Source organism: Bubalus bubalis, chromosome 11 (assembly GCF_019923935.1).
Source record: "Bubalus bubalis isolate 160015118507 breed Murrah chromosome 11, NDDB_SH_1, whole genome shotgun sequence".
In the NCBI taxonomy this organism is placed as follows: Eukaryota; Metazoa; Chordata; class Mammalia; order Artiodactyla; family Bovidae; genus Bubalus; species Bubalus bubalis.
The window spans coordinates 48,566,888-48,589,734 of NC_059167.1; the positions used below are offsets into that span (position 1 = coordinate 48,566,888).

The window sequence follows — 22,847 nt, forward strand, 5'->3', positions numbered from 1 at the left end:
GTAACACTACTTACATAGCCAGGACATGGAAGCAGTCTATATGTCCACTGACCGAAGAATGGTACATATATACAATGTGGTACATATATACAATGGAATATTACTCAAAGATAAAGAGGAATGAAATTATGCCATTTGCAGAGATGTGGATGGACCTAAAGACTGTCATACAGTGTGAAGTAAATCAGAAAAACAAATATCATATAACATTGCTTATATGTGAAATCTAGAAAAAGAATACAGATAAACTTGTTTGCAAAGCAGAAATAAAGATGTAGAGAACAAATATACGGATACCAAGCAGCAAGAGCGGGTAGGATGAATTGGGAGACTGGGACTGACATATATACACTAATTATGTATAAAATAGGTAACTAGTAAGATTCTACTGTGTAGCACAGAGAACTCTACTCAATGCTCTGTGGCGACCTAAATGAGAAGAAAATCCAAAGAAGAGGGGATATATGTATATGTAGAGCTGGTTCATTTTGCTGTACAATAGGAACTAACACAACATTGTAAAGCAACTATATCCCAATAAAAGTTAATTTTTTTAAAAAAAGGAAACGCTGGGACTTCCTTGGTGGTCCAGTGGTTAAGAATCCACTTTGCAATGCAGGAGATGTGGGTTAGATTCCTGGTCAGGGAACTAAGATCCCACATGCAGCAGAGCAACTAAGCCCATATGCCAAAACTAGAGAGCCTGCGAGTTCTGGAGCCCACACCACAACTAGAGAGCCCGTGTACTGGAAAAGAGCCTACATGCTGCAACTAAGACTCAAATGCAGCCAAGTAAATAAATAATTAAAAAAAAATTTTTTTTCCAGAAAAAGGAAATGCAGGTTTAGAGACATGAAACATTTTAGCAAGTGCTATAGGTAAGCTACAGAATTGGTGCTCAGTCAGGTATCATGTATACTGTACTATGCACAGCATCAAGCTACTACTCACATTAGGTTCTAAAATGGCCTCCTAATATCATTAAATTGAAGAAGCAAATGGCAACCCACTTCAATATTCTTGCCTGGGAAATCCCATGGACAGAGGAGCCTGGGAGGCTACAGTCCATGGGTTCGCAAAAGTTGGACATGACTTAGCAACTAAACAACAACATCATTAAATACATTATTTACTTACTTCCATTTTAAATTGCCTGGGTGCAGCCTTGTACAGTATACTTGTTCTTATAAAACGTAGCACCCCCTAAAATGACCCTAAATTTAAGTTCACTTGCTTGTGCAACACATTGAGAGGAAAAATGTTTTTACTATAATAAAGGAAAAGAAACTTCAAAAGTTAAGAAGCAACACAAATATATACAGGTAGACTGGTAAGTGGCAACCAGGGTAGATTCTTCTTCAAAGTGAGACACACACACACACACACACACACACACACACACACACACATCAAATATGTAGGTAAAACCCACAAGGAGTTGCTTTCTTTACCTTCCGGAAGTGTAGAGTGGTAGACAACAGGGCTCCAGGGACTGGAAAGTTGATCCACATGCAGTCGAACAGCAAATTCATATTTGGTGTTTGGTTCTAGACCTTGAACCAACATGTGAGTTTCTGATCTATAATAAGTAGCAATAAAATTGTTAGTATGTTGTTTCTAAAAGATTGTATTTCCAATCAATATAGGTTATTGTTATTATTACCTCTTCATTTTCATTTAAAAAAAATTAGGAATCTAATTTGACTGTTAAAATGCTATATTTGATATTATAGAAATAAGCCTAAAAGCGGCCTCTCCAAGAGGAAACTAGGAAATTAAGAGTATAAATATGTCCCAAATCAAAGGGATTTCCTCTGAAATACTGGAAGTCAAATCATTCCTTTAAAGCATTTTATGGGTTTCTAACTATAACCTAGCAAACAGAATAACTAGGTTTATTTTTTGATGTAATCTGAAAATTGTCTCATTTCTTTCTTTAAAAATGCTAAGTTTAGCTGATTGAAGGTCATTAATATTGATAGTTTGTCTAATTTTGCTGCGTGAGTCTAGGGAAACAAAAAAAAAATCATTTTTGAAAATTCAGTTTCAAAAAATGTGGTTCTCAGATTGAATATGTAAAGATGAAATCTCCCACCACTGTATACATAAAATAGGTCCTGAGACAACTGCTTACAGCTGAAGCTCAAGCTGGCTCAAGATGGTAAAGAAGGAAGTGTGAGTGGGGAGGACAGCAAAGAAAACAACCATTAATAAAAGTTACATACGTTTGAAGGTACAGAACCAAAGAAGCATTCTGCAGGCCAACAGGGTTACAGCGGATGGTGTAGTTAATCATCTGTGCAGTGGTGAATGCAGGCCTCCTCCAATGCAGAAAGATGGAAGATGAGGTGTTAGCCTTCGCATAGAGATGGTGGGGTGGTGGTGGAGGAGGAACCATGCGGTCACGAACAGCTATTGAAAAAGACAATGTTACTTTGCCACATGGCGTAATATTTAATACAGAAAGTCATAAAATGGTAAAATCCTAACACCCCACCCTTTAGGTCTTCATTCCATCAAAGGTTCACAGTGGTATAGAGATACATTGTTCAAACCTGAGTGACTCTTTCATGAGTTAGATAAGGAATTAAATATTATCAATACTTAAAATGCAAAACAGAAGCACAGAGGAGTCAAGCTACCAGCCAAAAATATTCAGAAAGCCAGCAGTAGACTTAAAAACTAGAGTGACATCCTCTTTAGTAGCAGTAAAACCAAACAGCTTTCAGTAGCAATAAAACTGAATAGCAACTGGAAGAAAACAATTAGCCTCAAGGTTAAAGGAGATAAAAGAAAATATATGTAGGTATTCAGGGTTATTTTCCTAGTTTAATTTCTAATGATCTTTTGCATGCAAAACTAAAACAGGTTCTTATGATTAAACAAGTCTCAAAGAGTTACTGAGTATGTACTTGGTTCCAAATTCTATGTTGAGTATCCTGGAAGATACAAAAGTAATAAAACCATCAAGGTATCCAAGTAGTAAAGAGACTTAAATTTAAAGAAAGAAGAGGAGAAAAAAAGAGTATGAGTCTTACGTAGTGACACAAGCTGCTGCGGCTCTTACTTACACACGCATCCCGGTGTGCTAACTGTCTGATCCGCCTGGTAGCCATCTTCTATGCTGTTGTAACCCAGCAGCCTCACATGATACTTTCTTCTCGGGTCTGTAAAGAAACCAACAGGTAATAATTAGGTCCAGCTTTCTAGATGGGAACAAGGGTTCTACAGATCTTCTAGATTTTGGTTTTAAAATATTCTGAATGAGTAAAAGCTCTAAATAAAATGAAAATTTTCTCTCTCCTTGTCCTACACAATGACTCAGCAATTCACCTTTGCTATTGTGACTAGACAGTCACAATAATACCAATTAATAAAATTTTACTTTATTTAACCTTACTTCAAACAAAAACATTACCACCACTGTTTTCTCCCTTCCTCAACTGACCAGACATAGATTCTTGATTTTAAAAGCCTTGGGCTGACTGATGGATTCCTTACAAGTGGTTAAGCTACATAGTTTTCTGTTTAGTTATTTGATGGTAGTTAACTTAAAAGCATGGAAATCAAACTGAGATTGTTTTCCCCCTAAGAATTACAGCTGTCATTCTTTAGTACCTTTGAAAATGTTTATATCCATGTGTTAACTTTATTTCATCCTATGCCCTTTCCTCACATTCACATTTCAGGTGAGAGCTGTATTTATCAAGAAAGATGAGTTGGAGCTCCCTCTACTGGAGATTATTAACTATCACAATATAGAAACTAAAAGGCTGCTGCTGCTGCTAAGTCGCTTCAGTCGTGTCCGACTCTGTGAGACACCATAGACGGCAGCCCACCAGGCTCCCCCAGCCCTGGGATTCTCATACATATTAAACAAAAATTTTTTTCAGGTTTTTGAGGAATTAAGTGGTTACAAATTTTAAAAAATATACTTTAGGAGATATTTATGAAGCTTAATGATATAAATACATTTAAATGTTAGTGTTTATGATAACACCTATAGAATAATACTTGCTTAAGGCAAAAATAAACATTATTCAAAAATAATGTAATTCTTTCTTCCCCACATCTTCATTGAGGTATAGTTGTTTAATATACAAATAAAATTTATATATTATATATATTTAAAGTATATAATCTTGATGTTTGATATGGGTATACATTGTGAAATGATCACTATAATCTAGTGAAATAACAGATAGACCCATTACTTCACTATTTAACCATTTGTGTGTGTATGTATATATGTGGTAAAAACATTTAAGATTTACACTCTCAGTAAATTTCAAGTATACATCATAGAGAACTACAATCACCATGCTGTATTGTACATCAGACCTCCAGAACTTACTCTTCCTGCATAACTGAAACTCGAGCCATCTCCCCATTTTCCCCACCCCTGGTAACCACCATTCCACTTTCTGCTTCTGAGAGTTTTAAGTATTTTAGATTCCATATATAAATGAGATCATGTCATATTTGTCTTTCTGGCTTATTTCATTTAGCATAATGTCCTCTATTTCATTTAAGTCATGAAAATGGTAAGATTTCTTTCTTTTTAAAAGCTGAATAACATTCCAGTGTGTGTGTGTATGTGTGTGTGTGTGTATGCCCCATTTTCTTTTTCTATTTACCTGCTAACAGGCATTCAGGTTGTTTTCACAGCTTGTCTACTGTGACTAATGCTGCAAAGAACATGAGGATGTAGATAACTCTTTGAGGTACTGATCTCATTTCCTTTTGATATATACCCAGAAGAGGGACCACTGGGTCATATGGCAAGTCTATTTCTAATGTATTTCTACATTATAATTATCTAAATAATAATAACATATATAAATAAATCCATAGGAATTTCACAAAGGAAAACAATCATCCTTAGTAGGGTGAAAAAACCTTAGAATAATATAATAAAAATAATTCTACACTGAATTCAAACATTTAAAATCCTAAAACAAGATGTGAAGTTTACTAAATTTTCCAATGTAATTTAAGACTTTGTATAAATATTTTTGAAATGGATGCATTTTAATATTTAATATTAAATGCATTAAAAGGATATCCTAAAACATAAAATTTTTATTTCTGTTCTGACTAAATTACACAAGAAAAATTTACACAACTTAGAACATTTCTGTACTTTCTAGATAGAAAGGTAAGAAGACTAACATTTCACCATCCTATAGAGAATATCTTTTAAACAAAACACTGTAAGACATATGTTTGTTATTCCTATTTTATAAACTGTCATACAAAAGTGTTAAGTAGCATGCCCAATGTCACACAGAGCTGAACCATGAACTTGTGGATATTTCTATGACAAAAATACAGGGCATTTAAATTTACACAAATACAAGTGCCTTTGTCACAGTAAGTATGTCTTCTGATAATGCATTTTAAAACAGAAATTTTCAAATTTTATATATAATTATCAGAAAACATAAACACATTTGAGTTTCATCACTGAAATGATCTCTAATATTCAGCACTGAAATTCTAAGATTCAAAAGGCTTCTGTTCAGATCAGTGGCTACTTAATTTGAATCGGTTTTCTTCTTTCTTTCTTCCTATTGCTGTATTCATTAGTCAACTGAATCCAGAGACCCACATTACAAATTCTCCCTGTGAATGGGTACAAATGCAACTCAATCACCTCTCTGCAGAAGTTCTTCAAACATATTGCTTTATCCTGTCTCTATTCAATTAGAAGAGTACCTTTAGGACAGCCTCCTGAGCGTGATGTGTTATGCCAGGAGTTACGAGACATAGAAAAGGAAGGATGAAACAGCATTTGGCGAACGCAGCTCACGTTCTCCCGAAGCCAGACAGATATAGCTAACTCGCCTAGAAAGCTGATTTTTGTTGAGGGTTATGAGTAGAGGTAGAGAGATTAAGCTTTTTTCCACTGTGCAAACAGTCAACCAACACTTCATAAACACCTCTCTGGAATGGTTACTTATTTTTAGCCCTAAAATTGATTCCTCATTTTCCTCTTTTAAAAAAGTGAGCTGCTTACCCCAAGTTTTAAACCCAGAATTAACCTTTTTTGTTGTTGCTGATCAGACAGAAGCAGCTTAAATGTCCTAGGAAGATGAGAGAACACAGGTGGTTTCCCAACATACCCCACACCTGGCTATTACCCACTCAGCACAGACGCCAGCAAGCCCTACACCAGGAGAGGCAGGTCTTCTGAGGCCCCCCGGAAACCATCCACGTGGCCAGAGCAACCACCTCCAGCGCTGGGCTCCTTCCCCTTCAAGTCCATGTGAGGCCAGGTAAAGGTAAACCACAGACAGGCAAATAAGTATTCAATACACTGAGTAAATGAGATTCCTTTCTATCCACACAAAAAAGATAAAACATGAACCAGGATAATTTTGGAAATTATTTTAGTAGAAAAAATTTTTTTAAGATATACTGTGTGTGTTAATCATTCAGTCGTGCCCAACTCTCTGCAATCCCATGGACTGTAGCTCACCAGACTCCTCTGTCCATGGAATTTTCCAGGTAAGAATACTGGAGTCGGTTGCCATTCCCTTCTCCAGGGGATCTTCCCAACCCAGGGATTGAACCCGGGTTTCCCCCACTGCTGGCTGATTCTTTACTGTCTGAGCCACTAGGACATACTAGGTAGGAAAAATAATGTAAAGGAAAGGGAAAATCCATTCACATTTGTTCACATGTGATCTATTCTTCATGCTCTATAAAGAATATTACTTTAAAAAATAAGAAGTACCAGGCTGGGGACCAAGCTGAGCTGTGGGCCGCTTGCATTTGCCATGTATTCCTCTCTCTTAGGCTACAAAAATATGACTCCAATTTTAAAATCTAGTCACTGTATTATTTTGGTTTGTGAATCCAGAGACCCCAGGAAAAACCTGGCTCATTCTCATTTGTCAATTTGCTAGAAATTTCATCTCATCTACTTTTGTAAATTTAAGAGGGGACCCAAGGACCAGAAGACCTCAAATAACATTAAGATGAGCACTGTTGGTGTTTAGCCATTAAGTCATGTCCAGCTGTTTGCGACTCCATGGACTATAGCCCACCAGGCTCCTCTGTTCATGGGATTTCCCAGGCAAGAATACTGGAGTGAGTTGCCATTTCCTTCTCCAAGGGATCTTCCCAACCCAGGGATCAAATCCACATCTCCTGCTTGGCAGGCAAATTCATCATTAAACACCAGGGAAGCCCATAAGATGACCATAACCAGGCAACAAGTTACCAGCTAAGAAAGAAAACAGAGAACAGTTGCACAATTAACAAAATTAAAGATACAGAATAAAAAAATAAAATTTAGGACCAACATGTTAAGTACAGTTAAGTGCACACATAAGGAACCTCAGCAAAGTAGCACAAGTCATAAAACTCTACAGTTCTGCAAAGACCCTGTGATGATACAAAAGGGACAAAGCAGAGACTCAGGATCAATGTTGTGAAATGCCCCAGGGAGCGAATTTCCAGGGCCTGTTAGAGGCCTTCTTGAGTCAAGCACTGCCACGTATGTGGTGCTTGGTTACAAAAGACTCAGCAGACTTAAACTCTGTGGTTTCAGGGGAAACCAGCAGAGTCAGGAAGAGCAGCCACAAAGAACAGCACAGGCCTCCTCAAAACCCAGTGAGGGAAGGAGAATGAGAAATGGGGGAGAGAGCTGGTCCCACTTCCTTCAAAACTCAATACAAGGGGCATAGAAATCACTCCTCAATAGGGCTAATTTCTTAACTGATCCCAGGGGTGATAGGTAACATATGGATTTATGGTTAAACTTGCCTAAAGCTTTAGCAATATATAAAGATGAAGGGGTCAGGAAAGGAAGCCCAAATTAATTTAACACATATCTGACTAAACATTTTGATACTTAACTCTGGAGTGTCAGTTTAAGTTAATATGCTCAAGATCTCAGCCAAATTAACCTGTCTGTCTTTATTAGGGAGTCAACCTGTGGCTAAAATTGAAGCTCTCCTTCCTAAAACACGACTACGGTTCTACCTTTTATTTTTTCTCCACTGGTCCTAGGACCCACCTCTCTTTCTTCCCTTTGTTTCATTCTCACTATCAGTTCTTCTATATGAGTTTGTTTCACATAAGGGAGAATCAGAACCAGAAGTCTAGCTGGCCAAGAAAGAGTTCACAGGTATCAAATACACATTTATCAAGTGTCTACTAAAAGTCAGGCACTTTACAGAAGACTCAAGGATTAGAAAACTCTTAATTTCAATCTGCCAACAGGGATAGACTATGAAATGAATATGTGTACTGTCTACCAACTATATAACCTTGAATAAGTTTCTTAGTTTTCTAAGCTTTATTTTCATTTGGAAAATAGGGATATAATCACTTATAGGAATTTTGACAGTATTAAATGAAATCATGCCTATTAAGGGCTTTGTACAGTTCCTATAATTAGTAAAGACAACATTACTGCTGTCATTATGTGACATTATGTGAGTAAAGTTGCCTGGGATAACAGAAAAGGCACTACCAAAAGTAGGGTGCACTTAAATTTGGGAATCATCTTGCTGAAGGCAAATGGATATGAAGGCTATTCGTTCATACAAGCAAGGTTCAGAATCCAGAATATCAGCAAATCAACAATTAGCAGACAATGAAGCTGAGCTCTAACTACCCTCTGTCCTCATGAACATTCCCAGGTTCGCAGAGCTGGCAAAAGCCCTCAAATGTGTATCAGAGTTGTACACATATTGAAGGAGCTGTGTTTTGTGTTTATGGCCACTACGAATGCTTGCTGTTCTGGCAACCACGTCACATGGTGTATAGTCCTCTTAGTGTCAAATCCACCTTCACCTATGTCTTCTATATTAATTGAATACATTATCATGTGCTAACAAAGAAACTACCTGATGAAGATAAATGCTTAGGAAAGCAACTTAATAGATTTCTTCCCTAATGGAAGAACAGTAGATTGTTTAATATAAATGAAGTATGGGAAAATCTGAGGACTAGCATTAGATACATCAAGCAGATGGACACAACAAATTGATTTATTGTTAATTATATCCAGTTTTAACAGTTAGGTGTTTATTACCTTTCAGCGACAACAACTTGGAGCAAAAAAAACCCAAAAAACAAAGATCAGTACAATGAGACTCCTTGTAATGCACAGGTCTTCTAAAGATGCACAAAGATTAAAACAGAACCTGCTTTAATTCTATTCTAAAATCATATGATTTAACAACCATGCGTTAATTGTATCTTGACACAAAATCTTAAGTAACCTACTAAAAGTGTTGGTATAATATTACCCACTTTTCACTGCAACAGGTTTTCAAAGACCACAAAACAACAACAAAAAACCCCTGCCTTCTTCCAGGGTTTTACTTAAAATAACTTGCATTTCTCTTCTCTATCACTAGATGGCATCCGTGTGCCTGTAAGGACAAGGATGACTCATCTAGCTATTAAGGTGGGAGATACTCTGAAACCCACTGAAACTGACGAAAGAGCAATTCAAATGCAGGAAATGTGCTACTGCTTTGACTGTGCATGCTCAGTTGCTCAGTCGTGTCCAACTCTTTGCAACCCCATAGACTGTAGCCGGCCAGGCTCCTCTGTCCATGCGATTATCCCAGCAAGAATACTGGAGTGGGTTGCCATTTCCTCCTCCAGGGCAACTGCTTTAGTTTCACCACATTATAAAGACTTGATGAAATGCAAAGGTGGAGAAAGGGGAAAGGGCTGCCCTGGATCAGTTTTTGTCATACCCAGAAGTATTTCATGTGAACGTTAAAAACCCTGTGAACGAGATGTTGCTTTTGTCACTTGTCCTCTACAGGATGCTGAGACAAACGGAAGACAACTTATCTAATGGCTCAGCACTACTAGGAAGCTAAGAGATGGTTTAGCAAAAGGGTTAAGGGCTGAGATGTCAGACCCAGACAGCCTGGATTCCAATTTACCTTGGTCATTACTGTGTAACTTGGGAAGTTTCTTTTCTCTCTCTTTACCTTTGTTAAAGTAATCTATATGATGGATGTGATGATGATAAAGCATCTCTCTCTTGAGGTGGTGGGAGGAGGACAGAAACTGATTCACTTGAAGTACTTAAAGTAGTGACAGTGTATAATAACATCAACAATAATAATAACCTACAAATAAAAATGATATACAGATAAAAATACCGATAGTAATAAACTAATTATTAGAAACAACAGCACTGACTATTCACTGGAAGGACTAACACTGAAGCTGAAGCTCCAACACTTTGGCCTGAAGCAAAGAGCCAACTCACTGGAAAAGACCCTGATGTTGGAAAAGACTGAGGGCAGGAGGAGAAGGGTGAACGGAAGATGAGATGGTTGGATGGCATCACCAACTCAATGGTCATGAAGCTGAGCCAACTCCAGGAGATAGTGAAGGACAGGGAGGCCTGTCATGCTCCAGTCCATGGGGTTGCAAAGAGTCAGACACAACTTAGTGACTGAATGACAACGAGAAGCATCTTATGACCCCTAATCCCTCTTCCCTCTCATGTAAAAGGGCAGAATGGTATAATGGTGAAAGGACAGACCCTGGGAGCAGAGAAGACTACTTGGGTTCACATTGAGTTTCCTCCTCAATAAAATGGGGATTAAATGAGTTTATATACATAAAATGATTTGGAAAATGTCTGGCACTGAGTAGGTGCTTTTTAGTTCTAAATAAATAAATGCAGAGGAGGGGGCTGGTTTGAGAATTGGGGGATTTGGATTTTAATCTTGGATTTAGTAGCAGTGTGGCTGCAAAGGTAGTCTCCATCCTGGCCTTCAGTTTCCTTGTCTTTAAGATTACGAAATTGAAATATTTCAGTTGCTCTCAAATTTGTTTAGGTAATAATGTACTAGGGGAGTTAAGACAAAGATACAAATAAGCACCATGCAAGATAGGAGTAACTGGTGCAAAGAGATTTGTTGGAACTCTAAAGGGAATTAAAAAAGAGGGAAAGCTTACTAGTAGTTTGGGGCATGGAGAGGACACCACAGAAGTGCATCTGATCAGAATTTGACCTTTTAGTAGGCATGGGGAAAAAAGAGATGGAGGCAATAGAAAGAGTATAAACAAAGGTTTGGGGACAGGAACACAAGGATCAAGGATGAGTGATGAAGAAGTGCTCAGTATAGGGTGCATGAGTGAGGGTCACAAAGAAAAGCTGGGCTGGGGGTGAGATCTCAGAGGGCTTTGAGAGCCAGGCTAGACACAGATTTTATTACATATACTTGGGAAATAGCTGACTAAATGAGACTGTTGAGAGAAAGGATGAATAAGAAGGAGTAAGGAAGTTCCCGAGTTTCCAGCCTGGGTTGACCGACAGAAATAGAAGAGGATATGCTTGGTGGAGCCAGTGACATGCCAAATCCGAGATGCCAGAGAAGCACTGGAGTGGAGCTGACCAGCAGGTGACTGGAAGTGTGGACTGGAGCCAACAGTAAGGATGAAGAACCACATTCAGCAGTCATTCACACAGAAGAAGGGGTGTTACAGGACAGAAAAGACAGCAAGGACTAGAAACTGAGGGCAGGAAGGGACGTGGACTTGAAGACTCATGAGGAGAACCAGGAAAGTAAAATACCATGGAAGCCAAGAAAAGGTTGGTTGACAATATCCAAAGCTGCAGAGAGAGCATCAAGGGTAAGAATGACATTTGGTTATCTAGGTCCTTTAACAGAATAAATTCATCAGAAAGGGGTGAGGTTAGAGGTAGCAGGAAACATGGAGTTAAGGAGCAAGGAAGTGGTGGGACATCTGAGGCAGAGTTACGAAGGGAATGAAAATGCATTATTATTATGATGTGTAACAAAATGTTAATAGTGGTATCTGGCTCTATATGGCAAAATTTTTATTACTTTGCTTCCTGTAACTGTTCTACAATAAATATGAACTGCTGTGATAATAATATTAAAGAATTGTTGGGAAAATGTAGTACCTTTTATATGTCAACAAACTGTTACTGCTAAGTCACTTCAGTCATGTCCGACTCTGTGCGACCCCATAGACGGCAGCCCACCAGGCCCCTCCGTCCCTGGGATTCTCCAGGCAAGAACACTGGAGTGGGTTGCCATTTCCTTCTCCAATGCATGAAAGTGAAAAGTGAAAGTGAAGTCGCTCAGTCGTGTCCGACTCTTAGCAACCCCATGGACTGCAGCCCACCAGGCTCCTCCGTCCATGGGATTTTTCCAGGCAAGAGTACTGGAGTGGGGTGCCATCGCCTTCTCCGATATGCCAACAAACTACTATGTGTTTATTTGCATTTATCTTAAATAATACTTACAACAACCCTATAAAATAAGAATTATTATTTTTAATTTATAAATATACTTCTATATAAGTAAACTGACTTCCCTCAAAAAATTAACCCTGAAGGATGGGATGGGGAGGGAGGTGAGGGGGGGGGTTCAGGATGGGGAACACATGTACACCCATGGCGGATTCATGTCAATGTATGGCAAAACCAATACAATATTGTAAAGTAAAATAAATAAATAAATAAAACTGGAAAAAAAATTAACCATCTTTTTCTATATAAAATAACCCCCAATCTATTTCAAACCTCTTTGATTCTTTAGTATGCTAAAAATAAGCTGGGCTTACTGTAATTTCACTTAGTATATCTTCTACAACATAGAGTAGTTGGGCTTTTTAAAACTTGCTTTTATTGTCCTTTGGCTTCAATACTGTGCTTATGGGATATGTGATAAAATCAGGGGTCCATGGTTTTATAATCAGGGTGTTTAAGAAATCAGAGAGCAAAATGTGAGTACAAGTGTAAAATTAAGAGAACACATTCTAAAGAATGTCATCCTCTCTACTGAGTGGTTTTATGACTTCAACCCTTTTTCTGGCTTGATTCCGGGTTTAGGTTATCTCTAAAGTAGGCTCTGAATAAGTGGGTGATATTAATATACATTCAAAGTAATCAAATACACAATTAGGAAAAAAAAACCCAAATAATCATACATTTAACCAGTAAGGAATAAAATTTACTTTGAGGAGAAAACATTTAAAGAGTTTCAATTCTTCTGGATTTTGATCACTATTCTACCCTGGGGGCTTCCCAGATGGTGCCAGTGATAAAGAACCTGCCTGCCAATGCAGGGGACGTAAGAGACACAGATTCGAAGGTAAAAACTAGAAGACTCGCTTTGTAGGAAGCTCTTACACCAATACTTTCCCCCAAATGCTATAAAGACCAAGTGCTCTCTGACTGGTGATAAAGACAGATGGTAAAACTAATGGACACCATTTATGGATTCTTTCCGATGATACTGACATTTCTAGAAGTTTGGCTTCCTGGACAATGCATACTAGAAGACAATTATTTACAAAGTATTTAGCTGTGGACAATAATAAGAGATAACATCAGGGTCATGAAAACCAAGCCTCTGTTTCTTCTGGCTGGGGCTTGCTGGTGAGGCTCCAGAAGCCTTGACAAGAGCCAGGCCCATGTGGACAGATCAGAGGTGGACAAAATTAAGGGAAAACCTGAGATCAGGACCATGAGAAAACTCATACTCCACAGCAGTGAGTCCATCTCTGACATTTCTAACATTTAAACCTCATGAAGACAATGAGTTTTATTACCCATCCTTCAATGGAAACTTCTCAGGTGGTGAGAAAAATAATCCTCCTAGGGCCAGAGGAAGGTAAAGCAATCACGTCTCCTCTGGACAGCCCCCTGCCACTTGTTCAATTTACAGACAGTTTAATAAAACATCTTAAGAGGACAAAAAGAGTTACCTTAAAAATCACTATGTATTACTTTAAAATACTTACTTAAACCACTGCTAAAGAAAGCTTTGCTTATACTAGCAACAGTGTCACAAGATATCCTCAAAGGATTAAAAATAATCAAATAAATTAGAATACACATGCAAAGGTAATCTGAAAGTAGCAATCTGAAAATCTGCTGCTAGAAGGTCAATATATGAACACTGTATAAGTAGGAAATGCTCAAAATAAGTGAGAAAGGTGACATTTTCAGGGATGAAACTAGTGTCTGGCCAAATGTCCATTTTGAATTTAATCTTTTGTGCTACAAGGTTTTGTGTGAGCCTTTTCAGACCCATTGTTCCCCTGTGGTTGGACTGGAGAGCTCCTTGGTCTGGATAGCCAGGGTGACTGCACTGCCCCCAAGCCTGTCCTTCTAACACAATACCCCCATATAATTATTCAGAGAAGAGGCCAGCAGTACAGACCACTGTGACACCTGGGTCATGGCCTCTGACACAGAATCTGGGGCCAGACCAAGTCTGGTCCAACAGCAGAGGAGCAGAAAAAAATGCTAAGGGGGATGGGTGGGAATGGAAAGCAGAGTGAAATAACTCTAAAATGCCATGTTTAAGCAAAGTAACAAAAACACAAATCACATTTGAATGATGTGGTTTGCCTTCAAGTTATCTAAAGGGTGAAAGACTAGTGTTTCTCTTCTCTCTAAACCATGTTGCAAATTAGGAGAGCAAGTCTCTTCTAAGAGGGGTTTCTTTGTCTTGTATTATCAGATTCATGTTAAGCATGGAAAAAGCTAGTTCACGAAGGTTGAAATAATGCCTTACATAAACATGCTACTGTTCTGATACAAGCAAAGGACTTTTAGCTAAAACAATGCAAATTTTAAACCTATATTAAAAGTTTCACTTCATTTGAATTTAAATTTAAAGAAAAGTTTTTTTTTGTATGATCACCATGCCAAAAATGTTATAAATTTGTTCTGTGATAATACAGAATATTTATTTGAGTGTAAAATGGATAGAATGGCAGATGGAGTGGGAAATCCCCCACTCTCCCAACTTTCCTTATGTGTTCTGCAGAATAGCTCTCTACGGAAGCTGTTGGTTGAGTATTTGTCTAAACTTGAAATGACTCAGTTCCTTTTGTTCTGTACCTCATCGCTCCAAGGGCCTGAAGACAAATAACACCTCTCACTCCCAGTAAAAACATCCCCTCTCCTACTGCGTTTAGGATAATTTGGAAGAAAGTTCTTTGTATATGACGTGTGAGAATTAGTTTCCTACCAAAGTAAGTTTACCCTATTGTTCACCTCTATTTTAAAAACCTTCCCCAAAAGACTGGGATTGTTTAGCAAAATCCAGAAGTATAAGGCTTTCCCAATTATATTGTGATACTGATATTTCTTTCTTAATTATGTGATTTCATTTTTATATATCTATTAGATTTTCAAGACTTTAAAAAGTCTATTTTTAAAAAATCTACTTTTCATTTTAGATAAATGTATTACTTGGGGCTCTCTGGATAAGAAATATTTGGGGTTGAAGATTTCTACTTCAATATGGCCATGAGTGAATCTGATTTACATCCAAACACTGAGAAAACATATCTGAAAAAGATACTGGAGACTCCAACAAACACAGTTTTTGATCTTTTATCTTCTTTTTATGGCATTCCTTTCACTTTGGGAATTTCTGTGGAAGAAAATCACCTCAACTGTCTAATTTTGACTGCCACTGAACCTCTCTTACCAAATCATCAATTCATGGAATTATGCCCATGGTTGATAATTCCTGCAGGCTGGGAGGAGAAAAAGAAAGACTCCAAAAGAGCAGGGGCTTACCTGCTCTGTCAGTCTCAAAATTGATAACATCCTTATAGGAGGAGTGTTAATAAGGCTAGCCCGACCTATATGTTCCTGAATAATTTAAAATGAATAAATGAATGAATAAAAATGAATAAAACAGAGCAATTGCCAATGACAAGAATTTCAAACACCAGAAAAGTGTCAGAATTGAGGGGGGGGGGCATTTTAAGAGGCTATAAAATTTTCAAAGGAAGTTTACTTAAAGTTGTTACAGAAAATGAAGTAAATTCCTTTATGTTGATATTTCTATCAAGAGCAATCCTTACCCCTACAAACATCCAAAGTACTTGACTTATGCTACTATACTTGGCTTAGCATTTGTTTAAGTAGCTGCTCTGTCTGCCAACACACAGACACTGTCTGTCTGACATACATCATTGCCTTACAAACAATATTTTTATAGACTGACAGAGAGAGCCTATTCATGACAACCACATTTCCCCTGAAGCCATGAAATAAATTTCCTTCCAGGACTAACATTTCTCCCTTTCACTGTCATGGGCTCACCATGCCATTTTGACCTTTTTGTGAGGCAACATGAAAATACAATCTATCATCTCCTGAACCACGGTGACTTGGTTGGAGGTGCAGAGTTTCATGGCGAAAACATCTGTGGCTTGATAACCATTCCTCCAAATCTCAGCCCTCGGCAATTAAAAGCATGCTTACAGGATGGGAGAGAAGCAGGTAGACAGCTTGAAACCAGTCTAAAATTTCTTCTCAAGTATGAAATGCAAGCTGGTGAAATATAAGCTTCATCAGTGATAGTGATAAAACATTATTGTGTTATTTATTTATATCTCCTTTAGAACTCACAAAAAGCACTGTTACAGCAATTTATTTCATCTTTGCTGAATTTATCACTTTGAAATTGATTTTGATGTTAACAGATAAGAGAATTCTGAGAGTTCTTTGATACAAGCAGGTGCAGGTCATTACCATGTTACTTGGCTATAAGTGGTCCACCCAAATTTTATATAAATCTTAAGTCTTTCAGGTACTGAAAGACACTGAAAATGTTTGAGAGTGCTTGGCAGTTATTCAATAAATCTTTAAATAGTTTTCAACACATATGATAGAGAATTAGAAACAATTTGAGCATGAGGAATTAAACTAAAAATATTTTCTGGTAAATAAAATATTCAACAGAAGACCTAAGTTTTCTTACATTCAACCTGAACTATATTATTATAGGGAATTCCTTGGTGGTCCAGTGGTAGGATGCAGCGCTTTCACTGCTGTGGCTTGGGTTCAATTCCCAGTTAGGAAACTAAGGTCCTACAAGCCATGTGGTGGACCACGCCCCCACACACAAAAGAGATACATTATTATAAATATCATTTTATAAATATTCCATGGATAGAAGAAACATTTAGTTGTTTAAAGAAATAATTTTTTTTTTTTAGTTCCTCAAATAAGCTTTAACTGGAGGGGCTACTCTGCAGGATAATGAAGAATCTGATTTTCTGAACTTTATTTCTCAGTAGGTAAAATTATATTACAATGTATACCACTTGACATAACTTTTAAATATCCCACATATCACTAGAAAACTGTTTTATATAATCAGTTATTTCATAAGTGCTTTTGTTTTAACCATGTGCATAATCATTGTATAACCACTCTCAATTTGAAGGAACTGATTAACCACACAGCACAGGGCATTTTGTAAAGAATCCGTCTGCAATGTAGGAGACATGGGTTTAATTTCTGGGTTGGGAAGAGCCCCTGGAAGAGGGCATGGCAACCCATTCCAGTATTCTTGCTTAGAGAATCCCATGGACAGAGGAGCCTGGTAGGCTACAGCCTGTAAGGTCACAAAGAGGTGGACACAAGTGAAGCAACTGAACACACACAGTGCTTTTTTAACCTTTTAAATTATTTTTTAAACATTTTGATGTATTTTCCTTATTTATTATTCTCTTATTTGTATGTGCATATGTACAAGTATACATATACACAGTTTTTCTTTTGTAATCAGTATACTTTACACCTAAATACTTGAACGTGATTCCCCTGAGAACAAGGACATCCTCGCTTATATAACTACAATACCATTATTACATCCAGTAGATTTAACAAAAACACGATTTTATCTGATATATAGTTTGTTTTTAAATTTCCTACTGATAATACCCTTTGCATCCCTCATCCGCAATTCCTAAATCCAACTAAGGATCACTGCTGCTTTATCTAGAACTGTTCCCTGTCCTTTTCCTATCTTTCGTAACAATGACATTCTTTGAAGAATCCTGTCCAGATGTTTTACAGACTATCTCACATCTGGATTTATCTATAATAATTGTTTCCTCACTGTCAGATTCAGACTAACTGTTTTTGGGAAGACTATTATACAGGTCAGACTATGACTTTAACATAGGGTTTTGGTTTTATTAAGGGAAATAAATCTTAAAATCCACATTTTTTGTAACTGCAAATTTTGTTAGATTTCATAGTTTCACATAGGGCTTTCATAGTCTGAAATTTCATAGGGCTTCCCTCGTGGCTCAGCTGGTAAAAGAATCCGCCTGCAATGCAGGAGATCTGGGTTCAATCCCTGGGTTGGGGAAGATACCCTGGAGAAGGGAACGGCTACCCACACCAGTATTCTGGCCTGGAGAACTCCACGGACTGTAGAGCCCATGGGGTCGCAAAGAGTCGGACACAACTAGTCAGACATAGGAGCGACTTTCACACACTCACATAGTTTCAAAAGCTTTCCTAACTCCAGAACAGTGTAATTTTCTTAGTGGGGAATTCTCTCTCTATTATCTATTTATCTACGTTTATCCATATTAATGTTTGTAATGAACTCTAGCCTGACAAGACAATGCAAAGTACCAATACGGTTTTAGGTTCTTAAAAGATTTCTAGAAATATCTGAGATTCTGTGTATAAGTAATGCAAATACAGATTCTTTCCTTAACTCTCAACGACTCACAATGGAATGCCAATTTGTAATACACACAGCTTGAGAACAGCGTAAACTAAGAAATCATGGCCATAAAGTGTGCAATTCAGTCAACATGGGAAAGAGAATTAATACAATTGAAAGAGAAAACAATTGAAACAATCACTGTAATTTCTCAGAGTGGATATGTGCATAGAGAAATGGGCCTTTGAAAAAGAGTGTTCCAAAGTAGTTTCTATAGTTTTGTAGGGTCAGAATTAAGGCCCATCTGCCATGATTTTTCTTCTGAGACAAAAGGCCATTTTTATGAAAAGAGTGGGAGTGTATTCAAGAAAGGGAAACCATACTAAAAATCATCATACTTGGTCATCCAGATTACTGTTTTTTCTCATTATGATAAAATATATCTATTACAGAAAATTTATATAACTCAGACAAGCCAAAAGAAGAAATAAAAAAAAAATATTCTTAAAACTAGCACCTAGAGATAAGCACTGTGAACACTAGTGTTATGTTTTTCCTTCCATTTCCTATCCATATGCACCCATATTCAGTATATTTTGTACTTTATAACCTTTTTCAGTTAATATATTATGGATAACTATTCATATTATTAAATATTATCCTAAAAAATTCTTTCTAATGTCTACATTTATTCAAACTGTATGGATGTACCATAGCTTATTTTATTAAACCTCTGTAGTGCTTCCCAGGTGGCTCAGCGGTATAGAATCTGCCTGCCAAGCAAGAGACACCAATTCGGTCCCTGAATCGGGAAGATTCCCTGGAGGAGGAAATGGCAACCTACTCCAGGATTCTTGCCAGGGAAATTCCAGAGACAGAGGAGCCAGGAGGGTTACAGTCTATGGGGTCGCAAAGAGTCACAACTTAGCGACTAAACAACAACAAAAAATTGACTATTTCAGTTTTCTCCAGATTTTCACAGTTAGAAATGACCCCATATACTACAGTGAGCATCTCTGTGGTTAAATGTTTGTGCATGTTTAGAATACCTTTTTATGGCAGGTTCTGTTAATGGAGTTGTTGGGTAAAAGAGTGTGTATTTATTATTCTACCCTCTTTTGGAGTTGCCTAATTATCTCTAGAAAAGCCGTGTATCAATTTATACTCCCACTATTAATATGAGTGGTTCTTTAATCCCAAACCCTCACTAACTCTGGCCTTACATCACCTATTTCTTTTTAATTTTGTTGAATTTTGTGTTTCTATATTGAGTTACTTCAAATCTTCCTTAGAAGGAAGTTAGGAGGTACATAAATTTTCAATAATGTCAAGCTAGATATATTTACATATTCTACCAGGAAAGATGTATCAACTGTGATAAACAGGCAACATGTGATGCCTACTGTATGCATAGATTTCCTAAGTTATTATTAACGTCTGGCATGCTGAGAAAGCTAAGATGCCATTTTCACCTTCAGCTGAAGCATCCACTCTAGCTTCTATAATAAGGTAAGTGTCAATAGAGTTTTGCTATCTTGGCCAACTTAAGAAGCCTCTGCTTATAGGGCAGCCTACATTCTGAGATATTGTGCAAAATCTTTCAAGAGTTCAAACATCTCAAAATGGAAAAGTACAATATCAATAAACTCTGTCAGGATTATGATATCACAGCAGCTTATCCAAATCAAATGATAAGTCAAGTTGTTTAAATAGGAAAATATACCAGTATTTAGCCTGTTTTGATTCTTAGTCTATGACTATGGTTTATGCCATGCCTCCTTTAAATCTTTCATTATCCCATCCGGGTCTTTCACCTAGTTAACTTCTGTTATCCTTTAGATCTTAATTCATTATCAATTTCTCAGGGAAACGTAACCAGATCCTTACTAGCAAACTATATAGTGTTCCCTATAACTTACAACTCTGTATACTTTTCTACCACAGCACCTACAAAAGCTTACAATTATTAATATAATTTATATGGTGATTTGATTATAATGTCTATTTCCTCTTCTTGTTGTAAAGCTTCATAATTTGGGTAGTTACTTAGAAATAACCAATTCTCTATTTTAGAATTTTTTTCATTTTACCCATTAATAATTTTTTCTAGCAAGCATACTCATATACACCCTTTATAATATATACATATGTGACTGTCCTTTTATATACATTATGAAACATACAAAAATACTTTTAAAGCGTTAAGATATAAAAATATTTTCCTATAGCAATGCCTGTCTTATAGCTCCCCTCTACCTCACGGTGTGTATAATTGGTACAAAGCTTAACATTTCATTTGCACTAAGTTTTTTTAAGAACAAGCTTAAAACAAAAAACAAAACCCTCAAGTATAATTACTGCTATGCAGCAAATGTTTTTTTCTATCCACTCTGAAGTTTCTTTCATGTGCTAATGTGGTATTTAAAAAACCTTCTCTCCTTTAACTTACTTAGATTTTTAAAGACCTCACACATCTAAAGATTCTTTACATTGACCAGAAACTTCCAGAGTGGTCTGAAGGTTGACAATTAATGGATAGCACTAATTTAATTTCCTACAACAAGAGTTTTCCCTTCTGGAAGGAAAACTGTTTGCAATCCACATAAAGCATTTTATCATGCTTTACATATTTTTAAAAATAAGAAGAAAAGGCTTACTGAAGTTTTTCCTTCATTCATAAAATTACCACTGGGAATGTTCTGCACTATAAAACAGTCAAGAGCTGATCAATAATAATGAGTGTCTTCCTAATACCAAGGAAACATGGCTTTCATTTGTTACCATTTTAATGAGGTTTTATTAGCACATGTAGAAAGGAAGCAGAAAAGGTAACAGAAGATAAACTTAACAACCTTCGAAATATAAATACAAAGGGTTATAGAGAGTACTGGAATATTTTAGGAGAGAGATACATAAAGATTCAATGTAAAGAAGTTAGTTAATTATTAAATAGATGTGAACATCATTAGATAGTAAAAGTTTCTTCAAAGATCTTAATTTTTGTCATTTGGAATGAAGTTAAAAATTCTTTTTCTGTGGGGAGGGATAGATTGGGAATTTGGGATTAGCAGACACAAACTATTATATACAGGATGGATAAACAACAAGGTCCTAACTGTAGAGCACAGGGAACTATATTCAGTACCCTGTGATAAACCATAATGAAAAAGAATATTTTTAAAAAGAATGACAAAGTGATATATAAAACTGAATCACTTTGCCATTCAGCAGAAATTAACACAACAGTGTGAATCAACTATACTTGAATAAAATAAAATTTTAAGAATACTTTTTCGGGACACAAACCATGGAAATAATTTTGTTCTCATACCCTTTTTATATTTGATATCTGAAATAAAACTTGAGCACTTAACATACAGAGAAAGAAACAACTGGCAATTCCCATTCTCATCTGTATTTCAATAGCGCATTTTTTTTTTAAAGCTTTCTGTTGTTTTGCTTTCCCTAAAGAAGAGATATTGCCCTAAAGAAATTTCAGGTGGAAATTTACTTTGAGGAAGGCAGCAGGAAGGGATATTTGCTGAGAATGAAGGAAATGGAGAAGGACACTTTGCTTCCTGCATCCCCAACTCTTTAACTACTGTAACATCAGACCTCATACTTAAGTGACATTAAGACTCAAAACTGGAAACATATCACAATTTGTATTTCACTTCATAAACTGGTTAAAAAAAAAAAACAAAAACAAAAACAGAGCTACTTGAAATAATGGCACTTCCTTACCCTGCTTATTTTCTCCATCTCCACAGGGGCCTTACTTTATTTAGGATTCTTTTCAGTCAGGCATGAGAAGTGAGGCTCCACAAGTACTGTAAATCTTTACCCAGTGCCAAAGGTCAAAGGGTTATCTGTGCTATGCAGTTTTAGGGTAGATGATTTTCTTTATTCTTTTCTTTCTCTCCCCATTTTTTTTTTTTTAAGAAAACAAAACATAGGCATATGAAACACACCAAGCTAATTTAGGTACTAAAAAGTTCTTCTACCAATGAACCTCTTTCTCAAGAAAAGTACTAAATATCAACTTTTCAGGCATTTTACAAAGAGAAACCAGATGCAACTGGGTCCCCCCTTCCCACCACTATTGTCTGCTAGAAAACTTACACACAGCTGCTAAAGCAGTAAAACAACTTCAAACCTACAAAAGTGATGACCATTTAGGCAAATGCACCGATTTTGTTCTTGGGAAAAAAACAACTTTGCTTTATCTTTTAAAAAAAAAAAAAAAGGAGTAAGGTTTTTGTTCACAAATTACACCTCATTTAATAACAAGACAGATGTTTTTCACAGAGCTTTTCATGTTTTAGAGTATTTCGAAAGGTGATGACTATTCAAGACTAAGCATATAAAAGTCCAGGAAAAACC

The 22,847-nt window shown here is 36.8% G+C and overlaps 1 protein-coding gene and 1 non-coding gene across 3 annotated transcripts in view; one reads left to right on the forward strand and one right to left on the reverse strand.

Moving 5' to 3' along the window:
- PRTG (protogenin) overlaps positions 1-22,847 on the reverse strand; it is a 156,826-nt gene that overhangs the window by 27,097 nt on the left and 106,882 nt on the right. For both annotated transcript variants that reach the window (XM_044925046.2, XM_025295631.3), the window contains 3 exons: positions 3,072-3,167; positions 2,226-2,412; positions 1,452-1,579 (listed from right to left, as the gene is read on the reverse strand). In XM_044925046.2, coding sequence (XP_044780981.1) covers positions 1,452-1,579; positions 2,226-2,412; positions 3,072-3,167 — 411 coding nt within the window. The remainder of the gene's footprint in view (positions 1-1,451; positions 1,580-2,225; positions 2,413-3,071; positions 3,168-22,847) is intronic.
- TRNAE-UUC lies at positions 16,789-16,859 on the forward strand. Its single transcript has one exon. It is a non-coding gene; the product is annotated as a tRNA-Glu (tRNA).